The 18,022-nt window shown below is 53.2% G+C and overlaps 1 protein-coding gene across 1 annotated transcript; it reads left to right on the forward strand.

The window, feature by feature from the left end:
- Positions 1-8,254: 8,254 nt before the first annotated feature.
- On the forward strand, positions 8,255-12,270 carry IRX3 (iroquois homeobox 3). Its single transcript, XM_069026781.1, has 4 exons — positions 8,255-8,934; positions 9,451-10,558; positions 11,102-11,168; positions 11,902-12,270. The coding sequence occupies exons 1-4, from the start codon at positions 8,713-8,715 to the stop codon at positions 11,954-11,956; spliced, it is 1,452 nt and encodes a 483-aa protein (XP_068882882.1). The 5' UTR covers positions 8,255-8,712; the 3' UTR covers positions 11,957-12,270.
- The last annotated feature ends 5,752 nt before the right edge of the window (positions 12,271-18,022 follow it).

Raw genomic sequence — 18,022 nt, forward strand, 5'->3', positions numbered from 1 at the left:
TGAAACCCCGCTCCGGCCGAGCTCGTCCCGCACTTCCCGAAGGCTCCCGGTGTGTGGCGGGGCTACGGCGGCTCCTTCCCTCTCTCCCTCCCTGCGCCGCGTCTGGGGGCTGTCCCGGCAGCGCTCCACATTGGCGGGGATCCCACCGCCCGCAAGAGCAACGCGGGGCTGCCCGGGCTCCAGCTCCGCCTGGCCTAAATCCATCCCCAGGCCTGCACCCCCTCCGGGCTTGCACCGACACCCCCAGGGGGGCTCAATCCCTCCGCCTGGGAATCGGGGGAGCCTGCGGTGCCGTGCCATGCCATGCACTCTGCGCCTCTCCCGTCCCCTCATCCGGCCCGGGTGCCGAGCTCCCGCCGGCTGGGGTAGGTGGAGACCGGTTCTCTCCCCCGGCGCTGCTGCACACCGCCGGACCGTCCCTCACCCCTCGCATTACCCATTTCCAGCCGCACCTCGCCACTCTGGGCCCGATTTAGGGCTCAGTTCTCCTGGCTGCACCGAGCTGGCAGCAGCGCCGAGGCCGGGTGGGTGGGAAAAATACCCACGGCCGGGGCCGCATTGAGGTCTCCCCTGCTCCTGCCAAGCTTGGTCCCCTCCCCGGTACAGAAGCAGCTCTTTCTGCCTTGAGGAAGTTTCCAGCCATGGGGTAGAAGCACGTAGAACACGTCCCTGGCACACTCATCTTAGCAGGGCTGCACTGAGAGGCGTCTCCTTTTCTTGTGGAGAGAGCCCTTCCTTTTATTTTTTTCCCTACATTGGAGGAAATGTGTAAAAATTATCTAAAAAAATACAACTTAGAAAAATACCCCAGTACTAGGTGTCCCCAGTTTATGTCACATGCCGGCTCCCTGTCCTGTCTTTCCATGCCTGTCCACACGCTCCTCACTGCACACACCTGCACACCCAGTTGCCTCAAATTGCCTTGCCCCCGTTGCTCCTTGCTCTCCCGGGTGGTAAAATTCTCCTGGGTATGGAACGGCAGAGCTGCCCGGGAATCTCTGCAGGCTTCGTTCTCCCATGGCCCTAGCTCTGGTTTGGTGCATGGGGCTACACCTGACAGGCTTTCTACCCCAATCGAGTTTTAGTCCTCGGTGACTTGCCCTGTGTCCCACTTCCAGCTGAAGGCGACAATCGCTACTGGGAATCAAAACATGTCACCGTCCCGGTAACGCTGGCAGAGATGTGGAAATCGGCCATGGAGAGAACAGTGGATAAACCGGGCCATAGGCCGCCGATGCAGGGAGCTCTGGACATGTTCCCACCCATCTCCTCAGTCACTTCCCTTTGCCTGCTTACGTCCAGGACACTCCACGGAGCCTGCCCGGGCCCGGGGCAGGCAGAGCCCGGCTCCCGCCCGCCGAGGAGGTTACAACAGCTTATTTACTTCTCTAAGTGCTAACACCACCCGGTTATCTGCCGGGTAGCGTGCTGGTAACCTCCCTGAAGTGTTTGGGGTTTTTTTACAACGTCGTGGCTGGGAGGCGAGGGGACCCCGAGGGAAATGGCGCTGCCCTGGTGGGGCCCGGACATACCGGCCCGGCACCGGTGGGGCTCTCCCCAAACCTGCTCCCTGCACTTCCATCCGGCGTTATTGCAGATCCAGCCTCTTCCACCAAACAACAGATGCAGCCTCTAATGCAAATATTGCCATTTCCCTGCTGAATTAGCCTTGTCACTTAGCCCAGAAGCTGGCAACGTTAAGCCAGCTTGCATTTTAATTTGGCCCTGAAGTTACTTATTTCATTATTGATCAAACATAATGCTGAATCAATGTTCATCTTGTTACCTGGGCCATTTCCATGTAATACAGTGATAGCACTGCCTGGAGTTACTCATTCCCATCCCAAAGTGACTTTACCATAAAATCAATGCTTGTTTGTTACTGATATAAGGCAGTATCTGTGGGATGAAGAGCAAATAAAGCAGTTACGCCACTGCGATCTGAAAGTTTGGACGGAATATGTACGTGAATAAAGACTTTGATATTTAAATATATTTTATCGGCATCAAAATCATCCTGGCCAGGCCGATGGGACAGAAAATCTCAGGCTGCAAGATGACGGGCTTTGATACTGTAGGTGTTGCCATTTGTAAACTCTACCTGGGACCTAATGCGGGAATCGTTTCTCTATCCAGAGTATCATTGCACAGCAGATGTGGGCTGTAAGCTCTTCCGGGAAGGGACTGTTTTGGAAAAATAGTAATTAATACAATAGTAATTAATGATTGTGTCACAAGATTAGACTCCACGCAGTGTTATCTTTAGCGCAGCTGCTGCTCTTTTTCTTTGCTTGTGTTTTCCCCTCCAGCTAATAAACCCAGTTACAAATTACACGGAGCCATCCCCATCCCCAGCTCTCCCATGCGGCGGCCGGAGAGTGCTGAAACAACCCACGCGAGGAATGCCCCATTTCGCTGCCACACGGAAAACCTCCAGAGGTGTCGTTTGAGCTGCATTTTCCACGCACGGCACCTCCAGCCGCCCCTCTCCCCGCTCCACACCGGATGCACCGGCCCCAGCCCGGGGGGAGACACCTCCCGGTGGGCTGGGGACGAGGGAAGAGGGCATCCTCCGGGAAAGCCGAAGAGGCACCCTCCCACGGTGGCAGCCCGGGGGGCCGGTCAGGGCATGGGGAGCGGTGAGCCCCCGCAGTGCCGCGCGGGACCAGCTCCCCGCTGCACCATGCCGGAGGCTCCCCCGAGGGCGTGCCAGGGAACGGACCAGCAGGGAGCAATAATCTGGGTTTAAACCCGCTGCTAAAACTCGAGAAACCCAGGACACCCTCTGGTGAGGTTTAAAAAAAGGCTACAGCCTTCCAGACGCAGCCGGTACCGGAGCCGCGGACATCCTCTCACCAGCGGAGGAAAGTGGGGACGGTCCCGGCCCGAACGATAAGAGCCGGGGCTGCAGACGAGGAAAACGTGGAGGGGAAGTTTCCTGCAGCTATGCGCACTTCGCGCCCACTCCTCCGCCCCCGCGCAGCGCCGGGACCGGCCCCGCCGGACTCACAGAGCCACACCGACACCGGCAAGGCACACCGGACACTCATTTTGATAGGCGACGGAAAATCTAACTGGGCGCATAAAATATATTGGCATAAAATTAGTGAATTGCACTAACAGATTGTAAATCACCTAAACGGTCAAACCACAGATATGAATCACAAATTCCTATAAAGATTAATGTATCCTACGATTCACGACAATTATGCAGTTTTTGGACAAAAGGCTTTTCCCAAGCTATCATTCCTGAGCGTTGCTTTTTTTTTCTGAAGTCTTTCCAGGTTTCGGTGGGGTTTCTAATGAACGATTTACCTACCAAAGGAAAGGTTTTATTAACACGTCTAGAAACTATAAAGTTTAAAGGCAGGGAGAAAGGGAGCGGATCGGAAGTTGGGTAACACAATATACTGACCTACTGACAACGGTCCGAACGCAAATCAACAAAGCGCCACAACGGTGGGGAAAAAAAGTTCAGAGAAATGGAAGGGGGAAAAAACCCAAGAGGCCAGCTTTGCCCCGGCGGTAACCAGGCTGTGCTCAGAGCTGCCCCCGCAGCCTTCGGCATCTGCTGATAGCCCCTTACCTTTGCTTACCCCCTTGTGGTACACACTGTAGCCTGAGCTGCTTAAAAGCGGAAGAAGCAGGAGGAGAACACGCCTGCGAGCAGAAAGGGGGCATTATTTCTCGAGGAAATAGGTTGGCAGGAGGTGTACGGGACTTCAGGTCTCTCAGGCACTATTTTTCCCTTCTCGCCTCTGTGCAGAACTGGAGATAATACTTGGGGCTGCAGGTAACGGAGTCTGTTCTTATTCAATTTCCCTAAATGGCCTGGAGAGCACTTAAAAGCCCGGAGAGCTTCTGGCCAGCATTTTCTTATTAACTAATTTCACTTCGATCCTATTAAAGTGTATGCTTTCTAACCTTCAAATGAACCTCTCCCTCCCCCTTCTAAAACAAAGCCAATACCTTTTAATGACAGAGTAAAGCTTTTGAAAAGCTTGCTACCTCCTCTCCTAACATTACAGAACGCGTGGTGCATTAACAGCCGCGGAGCACCCGCTCTGGCTGCGGGCCCTCCCCGCAGCCACAGGACCCACAGCACCCAGGGAGGCTCCGCCGAGCCTCGACGGTCCCAGCGCCCTGGAAGGGCCGGCCGAGCTAAGGGCAGCTGTGGACAGAGGGCGCTAGAAAATGAGATTGGGCAGATTTGCCTTATTTCTCTTTGGGAAAATCTCAGCAATAATGGATTTTAAATGGATACATACACTTACCATTTCAAAAGGATTCTGCTGTTTCCTGGTAACGCTCACCACAAATGGTAATAATAAAAGATGAAGTATTTTTTCTCACCTTAGGTCATTAGATTTACAGACAAGGTACTAAATCATTTTAGCTCCCCAAACCTTGAAGGAAAGGCACACACTCACTCCTGTCCCTTTCTCTTCTCCTCCCCCTTCTGAAGAAACATGCAACGGGAACAGAGACAAAACAGTCGCCGAGGCTCGAAGAATGTCTCTGTTTAATAGTTTACTACTAGTAGTACTACTACTACCGATAATAGTTGAGTTGACATTGGCTGCAGAGTGAAGATTGCCAGTGGCCTCGTCCCAAAGTCTTAACATGAAGGGTCATTAATTGTGTTTTCTTTCCAAATCATATGTCACTGCAATTAACAGATTCTGATCAAGAGACTCCTTTCAGATTGATTCCATATGTGATAAGGAATGTGCAGCTTGTTATCTATCTGTCGCCTTGGAATTATGGAAAAGCTTCAAACGTGTAATTTGAAGAGTCTTTTACACAGCGCTTTGATCTTTCCCTCTATTTTTTAACTCTTGTTTTACTGCGGCCCTTCTCCTAATCCTACTTGTTTGTTTACCCCCCTTCCCCCGGTGGCTGCGCCCCGTCCCTCGTGTCCTGTGGCATGGCGCAGCTCCCACCCTGCACGCACGCCGGCACCCCGCGGGAGTCAGCCTGAACCCTCAACCCTGCCTTCAGCTCTCCCGCAACTTCCAGCACGCAGCCTTCGGCTCCTCAGAGGGGCACTGCGGCAGAGAGACACCCCGGGGCCAGGGCCACCTCCGTCCCCGCGGTCCCCCGTGACCTGGAGGAGAGGGGCGCGGCGGGGCTTGAGCGACAAGAACCGAGAGGAGGGTCCCGGGGGCATCGGGGCGGGCGCGATGCTGCCCACGGAGGGTGCCCCGTTCCTCAGCCCAGAGCAGGCTGCGGGATCGGGGACGCCCCGCGGCCGCCGGAGGGAGGTTCGATTTTAGCTCGGCGACGCTGTGAGCCGCCGGGAGAGGCGGGAGGCGAGGCCGGGGGGAGGGCGGGCGGGGGTGTGTGTGTGTGTGTGTTTCGGGTGATAAATCAGGACCCGCTCTCGCTGCTCTGACAGGTCCCGGCCAGGAGACACGTGTCTGGCCGGCCGAAGAGGGCTCCGCCGCCACAGCTCCCCGGGGGCGGCGGCCGTCGGGCCCGGCGCCGCTGCTCCCCTCGCCGCCCTGCTGGACGGGCCGGCTCCAGCCTCTGCTCATCTCCCTCCGGCTTCAGCCAGGCAAAGCGACTCCCGCTCGGCTTCACTCTTTCCCTGCTATTTCCTCGTCCGTGGGGAACGGGCTTCTTTCCGTTCCCTGCTCGGCTCCCATCGCCGCTTCCCGCTCGCCCTGCCCTGCAAAGCTCCTCTCCTCGCCCGGCACCAGCCGGCCCCAGTGCCGCGCTCGTCCCATCCCACTGCGGCCCTCCCGCTGCCAGAGGCGTGCGGCGCTTCTTGCCGTGGGCATCGCTCCCGCACCCCGGGAAGACGTCTCTTTTCCTCCCGCTCTTCCCCACCGTTTGCTCTCTTCTCCGCTTTCTTTTCCCTCCCTCTCAGCCAAGAACATCCCTACAGATTTCTCCTCCCGTCCACTCGGTACGGCTATGCTTCCTCTCCGTTTCTTTCCCGTTAATAAACCATCCCTCACCCTCACCCTGACCTGGATCCATTTGCACCCATAAATTTCTCTCCTCCCATGTCTCCCTCTCGGCTGTCCACCACCACTTACCCGCGGCAGCCCCACCCCCCTGCTCCGGGGACCCCCCGGCAGTCCCCATCGCAGCACCGCCCGCCACTGCCGGCGGCTCCCGCGGGGACGAACTCATATTGATTGTGCTCCTGATTAAAAATCAGAAAATAATCCCTCCGTATTTGACTCTCCGCATCAGACGTGCAGCCACAAAAAGACGGGTCCAGTTTTGTGGGACACGTGTGTATCCCGTGCCCGCGCGTGGGGGGCACAGCCCGACTGTAACGCCGGAGTGGCGAGCACGACCGCATCAGACGGCAACGGATTTATCCCAGTTGTCATATCCGCCCCTTTTCTCTCCGGAGTAGATATTTTTAAAAGTTGCGGTCTGCACCCAAACTCTCCGCCGACCCCCTCGACATCGCGTCGCCCCAGCAAGCGCTGCCTCTACAGAAAAGTTTAAAGCACATCAGGACGTGGCGTTCGCTGCCTGTTTTCCTTTTGAGTAAAAAAGAAATAAACTTATAACTGAATTTAATATTATCTCCCTTTCATTGTACTATCAAAAGCACCAACGTTGAATAGAAGAAAATAAATTCTTCCAACCCAGAGTTGTTTTTGCACTAGATTAGCAGATATGAAATGCTATAAAGATGAACTTAATACGATTAGAGATGTTTCCTACAGATTTTCATATATTGATTCAGGGAATTTTAATTCTGGAGCTTGCTTTGCTATAATCCGCATTTATTACAAGCTGATACAGTTTTATTATAGCAAGCTATCAAGGTCGATTCCTTTAACTGCATAATCTGACATGAATTTCATTTTTAAAGAAATGTAGTTATAAAAATCCATACTGTGGGCACAGTGGTTATATTGTACCTAAATCATATTTTAAAGGCAATAAATCCAGAGAGTATTTAGGAAGAGAGGGGAATACGGTTAAACGGCTCTCCTTCAGCCGCAACTCCTCAAAAGACCTTTCAAACTTTTTGTTTTATTTAGACACCTAGTATTTTAAAAAGCAGATAACGGTGGCAGGTTCAGGTCTCCTCTCCCCACGTGTTGTGTGAACTTTTTAGGTTCCAGCCCAGGCTCTTCCTGTGCCCACATCAGCGGAGCAGGGCACACCGGCGCTTGCCAAAGACGTGCCGTGATTGAACTGTATTTTAACTACTCTTAAAAGGCTAAATTGCAACTCACGCTGGTTTCAGAGAAGGAAAAGGGGAGGGGGGGGGCCCGCAACAATAACAACATCAATAAAAAAATACAAATCGTAATTTAAAATGTGTGGATCATAAAAAAACCCAAACCCTATTCTGTAATTAAACCGTATCTTGACTTCTTCCCAACAGTTCCTTACAAACCCGTGCCACTGCTCCCTTTGCAAATGTTGCAAGTACCAGGTACTTCCTTCTTAGCCTTGTAGTGATTCAGAACAGAGGGAATAAGCAAAATGATCATAAATTTCCTAATTAGAGATTTCGCACCAAGACAAAAAGGTGTTAATGAGTTTAATTCCAGTGCCTGTCATTGTCCCTTTTTTCACACCACTTATTTACTAATGGCCCAGAGGGCTGCTCCCGTCTCTCCTTTGTTAAGATTTTAATTTGCCTTCTTTTCTGCCTTTGATGTAAAATTGTGACCTACAACTCTTTGAAGTCCCTTATTAGGAGGAAAATTAACTTAGCTTTTCCACTGTATCTGCGCACTGTTAGCCCAGACAAAATGTAGAGAACTCCTTAAAGATCCAGTACATTAGGAAATTTTTCAAGGTAGCTCTGGAAATGTAAATTTTAAAAAATGCAATAGACTTTTAAATCTATATTAGGAGATGTAACCCTCAAAGGGCCGGAGAGGGGGAAAGGAGGGAATATCTTAATAAAGAAAACAAAATTATTCCGGGCAAGGAAAGGTTGTAAATCTAAAAACCTGAAAAGGGGAACTGGGGGATGGTGTTGGTGTGAGCCTTTATTTTTTAAATGTCACAACTTTTCCCTGTCCCTCTCGTGTACCGCTCACAAATGACACCCCGGCTTCCTATGCTCTGAGTGAGAGTGGGCTAAGAAAGAAATTATATCTAAATCTATCTCTATATAATTAGAATACCATGAGGCAGGGTTAAACCTTTGTAAAACACACAACTGATTGGCGATCGCTAAAACGAGATTTGAAAGCAACTCAAATAAAAGATCGCGACGTCAGTAAACAGATTTAGAAAAAAAAAAAAAAAGGAAAAAAAAAAAAGCAGCTAGTGACAAACCCGGCGAGAGCGAGCTCTGGGCATGAGAGAGAGAGGGAGGCAGAGGGAGAGAGAGACTTAAAAGAAATAGGAGGGGCTTGTGAGAGACTAGAAATGTCAATCAGAGCCCAGAGTCCCAATAATCTCAGGCAATCTGTTAGGACCTGACCTGGGTCCACTCAGATCAATAGGAAAAGTGAGAGAAGAAAGAAGCGATCGGATCGTTTACCGCGGCGGCCGAGGACAGGAGGGAGCCCGCGGCCTCCGCGCACCCCCGGCTCCCCCCCATGTCTGCCGGAGTTTGCGGGAGGCGCTGAAAGTGCGGGCGGCCGGCGAGGGCGAGCGACCCGGCTCCCTCCTCCGCTCCCGGCCCTGCTACTTTCTACCCTTTCTCTCCCTTCTTCCTCTCGTCTCCCCCCCCTCCTCTTCCTCCTCCCCCCTCCCCTACCCCGCTCCCCCACCATGTCTTTCCCCCAGCTGGGCTACCAGTACATCAGGCCGCTTTACCCGGCGGAGCGCCCGGGGAGCGGCGGCTCCCGCGGCGGCGCCGAGCTGGCCCCGTCCGGGACCCTCTCCAACGTGCTCTCCTCCATGTACGGCGCGCCCTACGCCGCCGCCGCCGCCGCCCAGGGTTACGGAGCCTTCCTGCCCTACGCCGCAGAGCTGCCCATCTTCCCCCAGCTGGTAAGAGGCCCCCGGGGCTCGCCGCTCGCTCCCCGGGGCGCTCGGTTCGCGCTGGGGATCGGCCCGGGGGGAGCCGGGGGAGACGCCGGGAAGGCTGTCTGGGGAGAGACGGGCGCTATCGCCGCCCTGCCTCGGAGAGCCGCCGGAGAGGGGCAGGGCTGGAACGGCGGCCCCGCAGCTTCCCCCCGCTCCGCCCGGGGGTTTGACGGCCGCGGGGACCGGCCCCAGCAGCCGCCGGCCCCGCCGGGCACACGCAAGTGGGGAGCCGGTGCTGCCCCCGAGGCACCCCCGGGCACCGGCTGCCGCCTCGGCCGGGTGGCCGCCGGTGGGGCCCGGGCTGCCGGGGCCGCAGCGCACCCGGGATCGGCGCCGGGGCGCTCCGCGGTGGGGGAGGCAGCGCGGCCCGGCCGCCGCGCCGGTGCCGACGGGCTCCGTTCCCGGTAACGGCGGCGGGACAGAGCGGACCCGGGCCCGGCGCACTATCTCAGCCGGGCCGCCCCTTCCCTCTCGCTGCAGGGCGCCCAGTACGAGCTGAAGGAGAGCCCGGGGGTGCAGCACGCCGCCTTCCCCCCCCACCACCCTGCCTTCTATCCCTACGGGCAGTACCAGTTCGGGGACCCGTCGCGGCCCAAGAACGCCACTCGGGAAAGCACCAGCACCCTCAAGGCCTGGCTCAACGAGCACCGGAAAAATCCCTACCCCACCAAGGGCGAGAAGATCATGCTGGCCATCATCACCAAAATGACCCTCACCCAGGTCTCCACCTGGTTCGCCAACGCACGGCGGCGGCTCAAGAAGGAGAACAAAATGACCTGGGCCCCCCGCAGCAGGACGGACGAGGAGGGCAACTCCTATGGGAGCGACCACGAGGGGGAAGAGGACAAGAGGGAAGACGAGGAGGAGATCGACCTCGAGAACATCGACACCGAGAATATCGAAAGCAACAAGGACGAGCTTGAGGACGATCTACAGGATGCTGACCTCCTGCACTCTGACTCCAAGACGGACTCGGAGGGATCCGAGGGCTTTGAGGACCTGCCCGGCTCCGAGGAGCGCTACGACAAGGCCTCCGAGGGGGAGCCACACCACCTCCGCCACCACCACCTGCACCACCATCACCATCACCACCACCACCACAAGTGCGAGCTGCCCTCCACGGCCGCGCCCGTCGGCCCGGAGCCCCTCAAACCGCCGCTCCCGCCGCCGCCGCCCCACCTCTCGCCCCCCTCCTCTGCCTCTTCCTCCGCCGCCTCCTCCCCGACGGACGGCGCTTTGGCCGGCGCCTTGCCGAAACCCAAGATCTGGTCGCTGGCCGAGACGGCCACCAGCCCGGACAACCCCCGCAAGTCTCCTGGCGGCGGCTCTCCGCCGGCGGCCGCCCCCCAGCCGCTGCCGCTGCCCACCCCGCCGCCCCACAGACTCGTCTCCTCCTGCCCCCTGGGCAAGTTCCCCAACTGGACCAACCGCGCCTTCCCGGCCCATCACCACCACCACCCCCCGCACCCGCTGGCCTTACTGAACACTCCCCACCTGCTGGGGCTGGGGGCCGCCTCCGCCGCTCCCCCCGCCGCCGCCTTCCCGCGGCCCGCGGACCAGGCGCAGAGCGCAGAGCCCGTCGGAGCAGGTGACCGCTGAGGGACGCGGCGGGGACGGGCCGGGCCGGCAGCCGCCGCGGGGGGCTCGGTGGTGCGGTGCGGAGCGGAGCGGCGCGGAAGGCCCCGCGGGGCCGTGTGCGTGGGGCCGCGGTGGGGGCCGCCGGCCCCGCGCGTTTCTGACGGTGCCCCGGGCCCGGCGCGGTCCGGCTCGGCGCACCGCAGCCGTCGGGGCGCAGGTGGCGGCGGGCGGGCGGCCGCGGGGACCCTGGGGGCTGTGGCGGGGGTCTCCTGGCCAGGGCAGCCTCGGTCCCCGAGAATTACCTTCCTCCAACGGAGATAATTTTTGTTGCTGTTGTTGTCGCTTTTGCGGGAAGGACCCGGCCGCCAGGTCAGGCTCGCTCCGGGGTCAGTGTGTTTTCTCTGACGGTCACCTCTGCAGCAGAGCAGTTGTTGTGTCGTATTTGCAATTCGCTGAGAAAAGAGCTTAAATCTCGAGGCTTAATTCAGGGATGGGAGGAACAAAACGGGGACTATAAAGGAACGCTTTTTTTTTTTTCCCCTTCTCTTTTTAGATCGATCTAGTGCCTTGGAAGTAGAGAAAAAGTTACTAAAGACAGCTTTCCAGCCAGTGCAGAGGCGGTAAGAGATGGCTCCCTCCGTCTCCTCGGGATGTATGGAGGCAGTTGTAAATGGTTAGCTTATTTTCTCCGCTTCTTTAGGTCCCCTTTCCAGGGCGGTTTCTTGTTCTTCTTCTGCGTGCGTGGTGGGTTATCCTGATTATATATTTTCTCTGCTGTTCTCCGTTGTGGCCCCCGGGAGCGATTCCCGCGGGCAGGCCGAGCCGCGCTCCGGGGCGGTGGGGCTGCGCGGCTGCGGAGCCCGGGCGCGGGTCGCCCCTGGCCGGGAGCGCACCCCTGAGCCCCGGCAGCGTGGATCACCACCCACCGCTGTCGCTTAGCCGGGGGGAGAGGCACCGAGGCAGCAGAAAATAGTAAAATAAAATAATAATAATAATAATAATAATAATAGTAGTAGTAATAATAATGACAGCGAAACAAAAAAACCCACCCAGAGTATGAAAGCTGAAGAGGCTGAGCCCTTCCACCCCGAATTTGGCATAGCAGTCACTCAATTTCAATGAGAAACCAATTACCCTTTTGATTGATTGAAACCACGGGGATCGGGCCCGCCGTGTTTTCATAGCTAAATACATTTACTATAAGTCACTCTGACAGCTTTTTATATTTATAAATCTATTAAAATAATAACAACAACAACAAAACCAGAGCTACCTAGAGTTACAAATATTGTGCCAGCCCAAGCTCACTAGAAATCCTATTAAATATTTTTTTTTCTGTGTCATTTTTTCCAGGCCCCAGAACCAACTTGACGCCGCTATGGTTCTATCGGCGCTCTCATCATCATAGTTAATTTTTTATTGTTGTTGTAATGATTGTAAAAAATCTCTGTATAGTTACAACTTGTAAGCATGTCCGTATATTAAAACTCAAAAGGAAAAAAAAATACCCGCTTCTGTACTATCACCTGGGTTAGCTGAGCTGTGAGGTTTTTTCGGAAGTCCAGTGAGAATTAGGTGTTTCCCTTTTTTTTTTTTCTTTCTTTTGTTGTTGTTGTTGTTTGTTTTTGTACATACCGTAAAAATGTACATATGTGTGAACCAAATTGTACAAGAAAGTATATATTTTTGGCTAATAAATAAACTGTTGCCACTTTGACTACATTCTCGTTTCCCCCCTCTGGAGTTGTTTTCCTCCCGCAGTCCCGCCCCCCTCCTCCTCCACCCCGCTCCCGGTCGGTTACTGTTTTTCCGCGGCTGCCGGGAGCGGCTCAGGGTCGGGCGGAGCGCGGGCGGCGGGGCCGTGCGGTGCCGGGCCGGGCCAGCGGCGGGGCCGTGCGGGGCCGTGCGGGGCCGGGCCGCCCTTCCTGCGGCGGCGGCGGCCGCATCGCTGGAGCCGCAGCGCCCCCTGCAGGCGCCGCCGTGGCCCGGTGGCGGAGGGTGCGCGAGTCCGTGCGCGGGTCCGGGGGCAGCCCGCGGGACGGCCGGCCGATGACCCACCGCCCCCGCGGACCGTATGGCCGGGGGCCGCTATTAACCCCCTCCCTGCCCCGCCCCCGCGCAGCGCAGGGCAGCGCGGAGCCGCGGGGCGGTTAATTGAAAGGAACCTTCGGGGGTCGGTGGTGCCGCCGCGGGTCGGCGGCGCAGCTGCGTTAGTTCTGCCGCCTCCTCCCCTCCTGTTTTCGCGCATCCAAGGGGTCGGTTTTGGGGTGCTCGCCACAGGCTCTCTGTGACGCTGAGCGGGCCCGGGGCTGCCCACGGCGGGGGGGCCGGGGCATCCCTCCGCTCCCGGGAGTTGGCATTCGGGCGGGAGCTACCGGCCGGAACGGGGGCAGCGAGCAGCAAGACGCGGCGGCGAGCCCCAGCGGGGAGCCCCGCTCCGCTTCGGGCGGGCGGGCCGTGCGCTCCGCCGCCCCCGGGCCGGTCCGCGCTCTCCCGGGCCCGGGAGGTGCCGGCTGCGCCTCCGAACGCCTCGCCTCGGGAGCCACCGCCTCCAAAACTTGTAGCTTCGCTTCCCCGGCAAGGTGCTGGAAGTCGGCCCAATCTGGGAAAGGTCCCTTCTCGCTAGGAAACCATCCCAAAGGGAGTGTTGGTCGGAGGGCGAGGGCTGGTCCCTTCTCCCTTCCCAGCAGCCGGTGCCCGCAGATGGCTGTGCTCATCCCCTCGGCTGACGGGGCAGCTCGGGCAGGTAGAGCCTGTGGGGCGGCTCCCTCATGCTTTTCTTCCCAGGCTTTTCCTTCTCTTCCGGGGAGATGTGTCCCCTACCTGTCCTCTCCTTACAGTCCTGGAAACGGCATAATTATAGTGGTGGTGATTAAATAGCTGGTGCTTTTCTCATTTTGGTGACAGACTCTGCAGAGGGGGAGGGTGCTCAGAGCTAGGAAGCAAGAGTTAAAATGAAGTTAAAGTACAAACAGAAGCACATAGCTGACATGCTTCAAGTTTAGACAGTACAAGATATGCAAATGCACAGGGCTGCGCTGTATTGACATTTTGAGGTCATAGTGATAGGAATGTATTATTTATAGGATTGGGTTGCACTAGGCCGATAAACTACATTTTAAATCCTAGGCATTTGGAAGTGGTAAGATTTATATATATGCTTGCACTATATGTGTGCCTGTATACACACATTTTATATAGTGTCCTAATGTTTCACAATTAATATTCTTCCTGACTGGCATTACGATGGGGGAGACCCCTCTCCTGGTGTGTGCCTGCAGCCTCCCTGGCTGCTGTTAGCAATGGCTGGGAGCAGAGGAGGCCGGGCAAGGGACCCACAGAGTTTGCGGCAGTGTTGTGATCTCTGCTTTTTCCCCCCCTGTGTCTTCTTCCTTTCCCCATATGTCCTTTCTGGCCACAGCTCACCCTAGAAACAGCTTTTGCCTCTTTGCAGCCCCATGCAGCTCTCTGTCTTTCTGCCAGGAACTGTTCCCACTCTTTCACTCCGACAGGCTCCTGAAATGGGGGAATCTCTGTGGGTGGGGGGTTAGAAAACAGATCGTTTCTCATGTAAATTTTATCCAGTCTCTCTGCACTTTGTATCCCTCTTTTTCCTTAGCCAATTCTTGCTGAGGAAAAAAAAAGAAAAAAAAAAAAAAAAGATTAATGGCATCTAAAATGGGAGGGGTGGGGGGAGAGAAAGCTAGAGGCAAATTTCCACATCCCCTTCCTCTGGGTGTCCTGGTGGGTTTTCCATAGAAACTTTCACACAGTGGCCAGACAGATGCTTAAACGGGATGGAAGAAAATAATGCAACCATGATGGGAAAACAATTGCATCCCCAGCTTTCTACCTCCATTAAAGGCTCCTTTGCCTTTGCACAGAGGCCCTCAGCTCCCTGTGCCCGCAGAGCCCTCTCCCTTCACTCTGACCATGGGGATGCTCCTGCAGCAGCGGTGTGGAAGCCATGGGAAAGCTGCCCCTTTGGCTTCTGGAAGTGAGAACTTGGTTTCCCTGTGGGGGGAAAGCAGCCTTTGTGCCTGCCTGGCTTCCCTAATGTGGAGAAAATTCCCATTAATTTTGTGAGGAAACATTTTGTTATGTATGTTTCAACAAAACACTGAAAATCCTACACGTATTTTTTTTTTTCAGAAATCCCTCTCTCAGTTTGACAGCCTCGCTGGAGCCCCAGCCAGGCCTGCCTGAGACAGCACAGAGAGGCCTCCCTCTCCCTTCTCCCTCTCTGTTGGCTGCTCTTTTCCTGTCTAATCAATTATCTCCCTAGCTAGTCCTTCTCAAAGGTGAGAGCTCATTATGCATATTCATAAATCACAGCTCCCAGACCTGACACTGATTGATGTAATCATCTCCCGCACGCTCCCTGTCTGTGCGGGGCCAGCCAGAGGAAGCGTTGGCGAGGAGGAGGAGGCAGGAGGCAGGAGAAAGAGACTTCCAACTTGTCAGACCCAGTTCTGGTGGGAGCGGCCGGCCGGGCGTAGCGGGCTGTGTCAGGCTCCCCATTCACCGCAGCCAAAGTGCCCATCACGGCCCGGGATAAGACAGGAGAAAGCCCTGAGAGCTGGGAAACAGCAGTGAGCCGCCTCCAGCGCAGCGAGCTGTTATGCAGGCAAAGTCACAAGAGTAAGGAAAAGATCCAGCACAATTTTCACAATCAGGCATCAGACCGTGCATTAAAATACCCTCCCAAATTTTTCACGTTAGCTGATGCACTTGCTGTTGTTTTCCTTAGATAGTTAAAACTGGTTTATTCCCATAAGAACAGATATATGCGGTCTGGACTCTGATCATGAGTATTTAGATACGCGATATAGCAAATATCTTCAGTATTATATCCTCAGTAGTTGTACTGTATTAAAAAACCAAACTTGTGAACTGTGTTAGTTGCTGTTGAAAGGATGTGGGAGCAGAAGGGCTCCTCCAGCCCAGACTACCAGCTTTCCAGATAGGAACGTATACCTCAGCTGTGACTGGCTCCCCAGTATGTACTTCAGCATGGCACTGTTCAAGATGCTGTTCAGATTATGTGGTTTACCTGTATGGTTAATGTTTACACTTTTAAAATACCTCTTTTTATCACTTTGATCAGAACTATCAGTGTACTAAAGTAATGATACAAAAATATATGCCCTGGTAATCATAACAAGATACAAATCAAAGGGAGCCCTAATCGAGTACTTTTGAGTGTTATCTTCCTTGTTAACAAATGGTAATAAGAAAATTAAGGCTTATAGCTTGCTTGTGTTTTATCTAAGAAAACCAATAAAGATATCAGATGTTCTTTATTTTATATGTTTGAATGTAAAGCAGAATAATGAAGAACATGTACCTTCTAAGGCTTCATTTGCTTTATGGGCATTAACCCTTCAGGATGCCAGTGAAATTCTGAATTTGCAGAATGAGGACAAGCCTGTGCTGCCACCCAGGGTTTTGAGGCCCAGCTTTGCTGCAGTCAAGACAACATCTTTTTTTATTAAATGCTGAAATTGGAACAAAGCAACAATGGCCGCTTGCTAGCTGTGCATGTCCAACAGGCCTCTTTACTATTCAGCAAATGGAAGATATTAAACAACATTTTGCTTAAAGGTACACTGAGGCCATTTCCATTAGGACATGGTGTCATTCATTTATTCACATGTTAAGTGGATGTCCTTGTGGCTAATGAGTAATAATCAACAGTGACTCCACTTTATTCCTTTGCTCCCAGCAATGTTAAATACTCTGACGAGTCTCTTTGCTGACACACTAGAGAATATGGTTAAAAAGTGCTAAAGGACATTTGCAGCATAGAGCAGCCATATACACACATGCTGGAAATAGCACTTTTATTACAGTCTATTCTATGAGGCTTTGTTCCTGTTTAAGGGATGGCACATGGAAACTGCTGATATTTATTTGAAGATACTTTACACCTTAAAAGCCGGAAACTCTTTCAATTTGAGAGTCAATGTGATAATTGCCGGGAGATGAGCTCTCATCCAGCTGGTTTCTGAAAAAAATCCAGCTGCACCTTATGATAGCTCTAGATTCTGCACATGACTTCAGATAAATCCTTAGTGGAGGAGGGATTTGGGACAAAACCTTTCCTGCAAAAAATCTAGTTTGGCATTTATTTTATAAAATAAAGTAACTCCCCTACCAGCAACTAATTAATTTTATTACATCAACTGAAGCAGCTAAGTAGAGTAATAAAATATATTAATCTATTTTTTTTCCTTTCCATGATTGTTTACACTGGAGTCTGCAGCTTGGTTGTCTCCCATGTCAATTCCTAAAGTTTGAAAGGTATAAATGAATCATTCTTGGTCCTGATTAAGCTTAAGTTAGAAATATAATATGTCAATCAATCTGGTTGGAAATGTTCCTGCTGTCTAAGTTGGTTATGCAAAACACTCTAAGGTGTGTAGGCATGCTCAATTAGGTCAAGGGATCTGATGGCACTCCTAGCCATGAATGTGTGTCACTCGGATTCCTCATTATTTTTAGCAGTGGTGAAAATGCATGTCAGTAGGCCAGCTAGCCAGGCTAGAATAAAATTACTTTCTGGGTATGCATAAACCTGAGGTTTTAATACATTAGTATTATACTTATTTTCGAGCAAAACAGTGAAAAGAAAATCTCTGTCTCTCAAATATATGACTCACTCTATTGGATTTCTCAGCGATCATTGGTACAATTCACACTGGACTTTGCAATACTCAAGATACCTTAGCCGTAAAATTTAAGTGCCTAAAAACATAGATGTAATGTGAAATTAGATACAAGGAATAAAACATTGATTTTCTCTGTTACAGTCTTACTTGCTTCCAAGAAAGATAAAGCTTCACTAGGAGATCAGACCAGCCCCATTCCAAAATAATTTAATGATAAAGGACACTTGAGATGGCTATTGAACAGCAGCACCAGTGCTGCTCTTCTCAGATGGAAACTTTTGCAAGTGATTCCTATAGAAAACAATGCCAGAAATATTTGCTTGATAGACAGATTTCCTCTGGTGTGCTAAATCATACCCTAATACTAACAGAAATGTTTCTGTGCAATAACAGGGGGGAAAAAAAGCCCAGAAAAGAAAATTTCAGTGCTCATTCCTGCCCTCCTGCACCTAGTGTATTTGCTGAGATTACCTGAATTAGCTAAATGACCGGGGTTAAATCCTCTGGTTTTTAACTTTCCATGCTGGTACCTTGAACCACACCAAGACCTTGGGCACAAGAAATGGAATGAGAAACCAGCTAAACAGGAGTCCAGCCTGGTTTTGTTATGCAAAAACCCCAAGCAACCAAATCTAAATGCCGGGAACTGGTAATCTAAAAGAAAAACACTGCTTCCAAGAACCACAGGAAAGACTAGTACCTCGGGTAAGGCTGGGGCTTCTTAAACAGGGGGCTTAAATGTGGTGTTAAAGATGGCCGTGTTCCTTTAAGAGCAGCACCATGCAGCTAATATTTTCTTTACT

This window comes from Aphelocoma coerulescens, chromosome 11 (assembly GCF_041296385.1).
Source record: "Aphelocoma coerulescens isolate FSJ_1873_10779 chromosome 11, UR_Acoe_1.0, whole genome shotgun sequence".
In the NCBI taxonomy this organism is placed as follows: domain Eukaryota; kingdom Metazoa; phylum Chordata; class Aves; order Passeriformes; family Corvidae; genus Aphelocoma; species Aphelocoma coerulescens.

What these genes read in the sequence shown, in the direction of transcription:
- IRX3 (XM_069026781.1), top strand. Translation starts at nt 8,713, where the DNA reads ATGTCTTTCCCCCAGCTGGGCTACCAGTACATCAGGCCGCTTTACCCG. An exon ending in TGCCCATCTTCCCCCAGCTG is followed by an intron (nt 8,935 to 9,450) that starts GTAAGAGGCCCC and finishes CTCTCGCTGCAG; the next exon opens with GGCGCCCAGTACGAGCTGAA. An exon ending in TTCCAGCCAGTGCAGAGGCG is followed by an intron (nt 11,169 to 11,901) that starts GTAAGAGATGGC and finishes CATTTTTTCCAG; the next exon opens with GCCCCAGAACCAACTTGACG.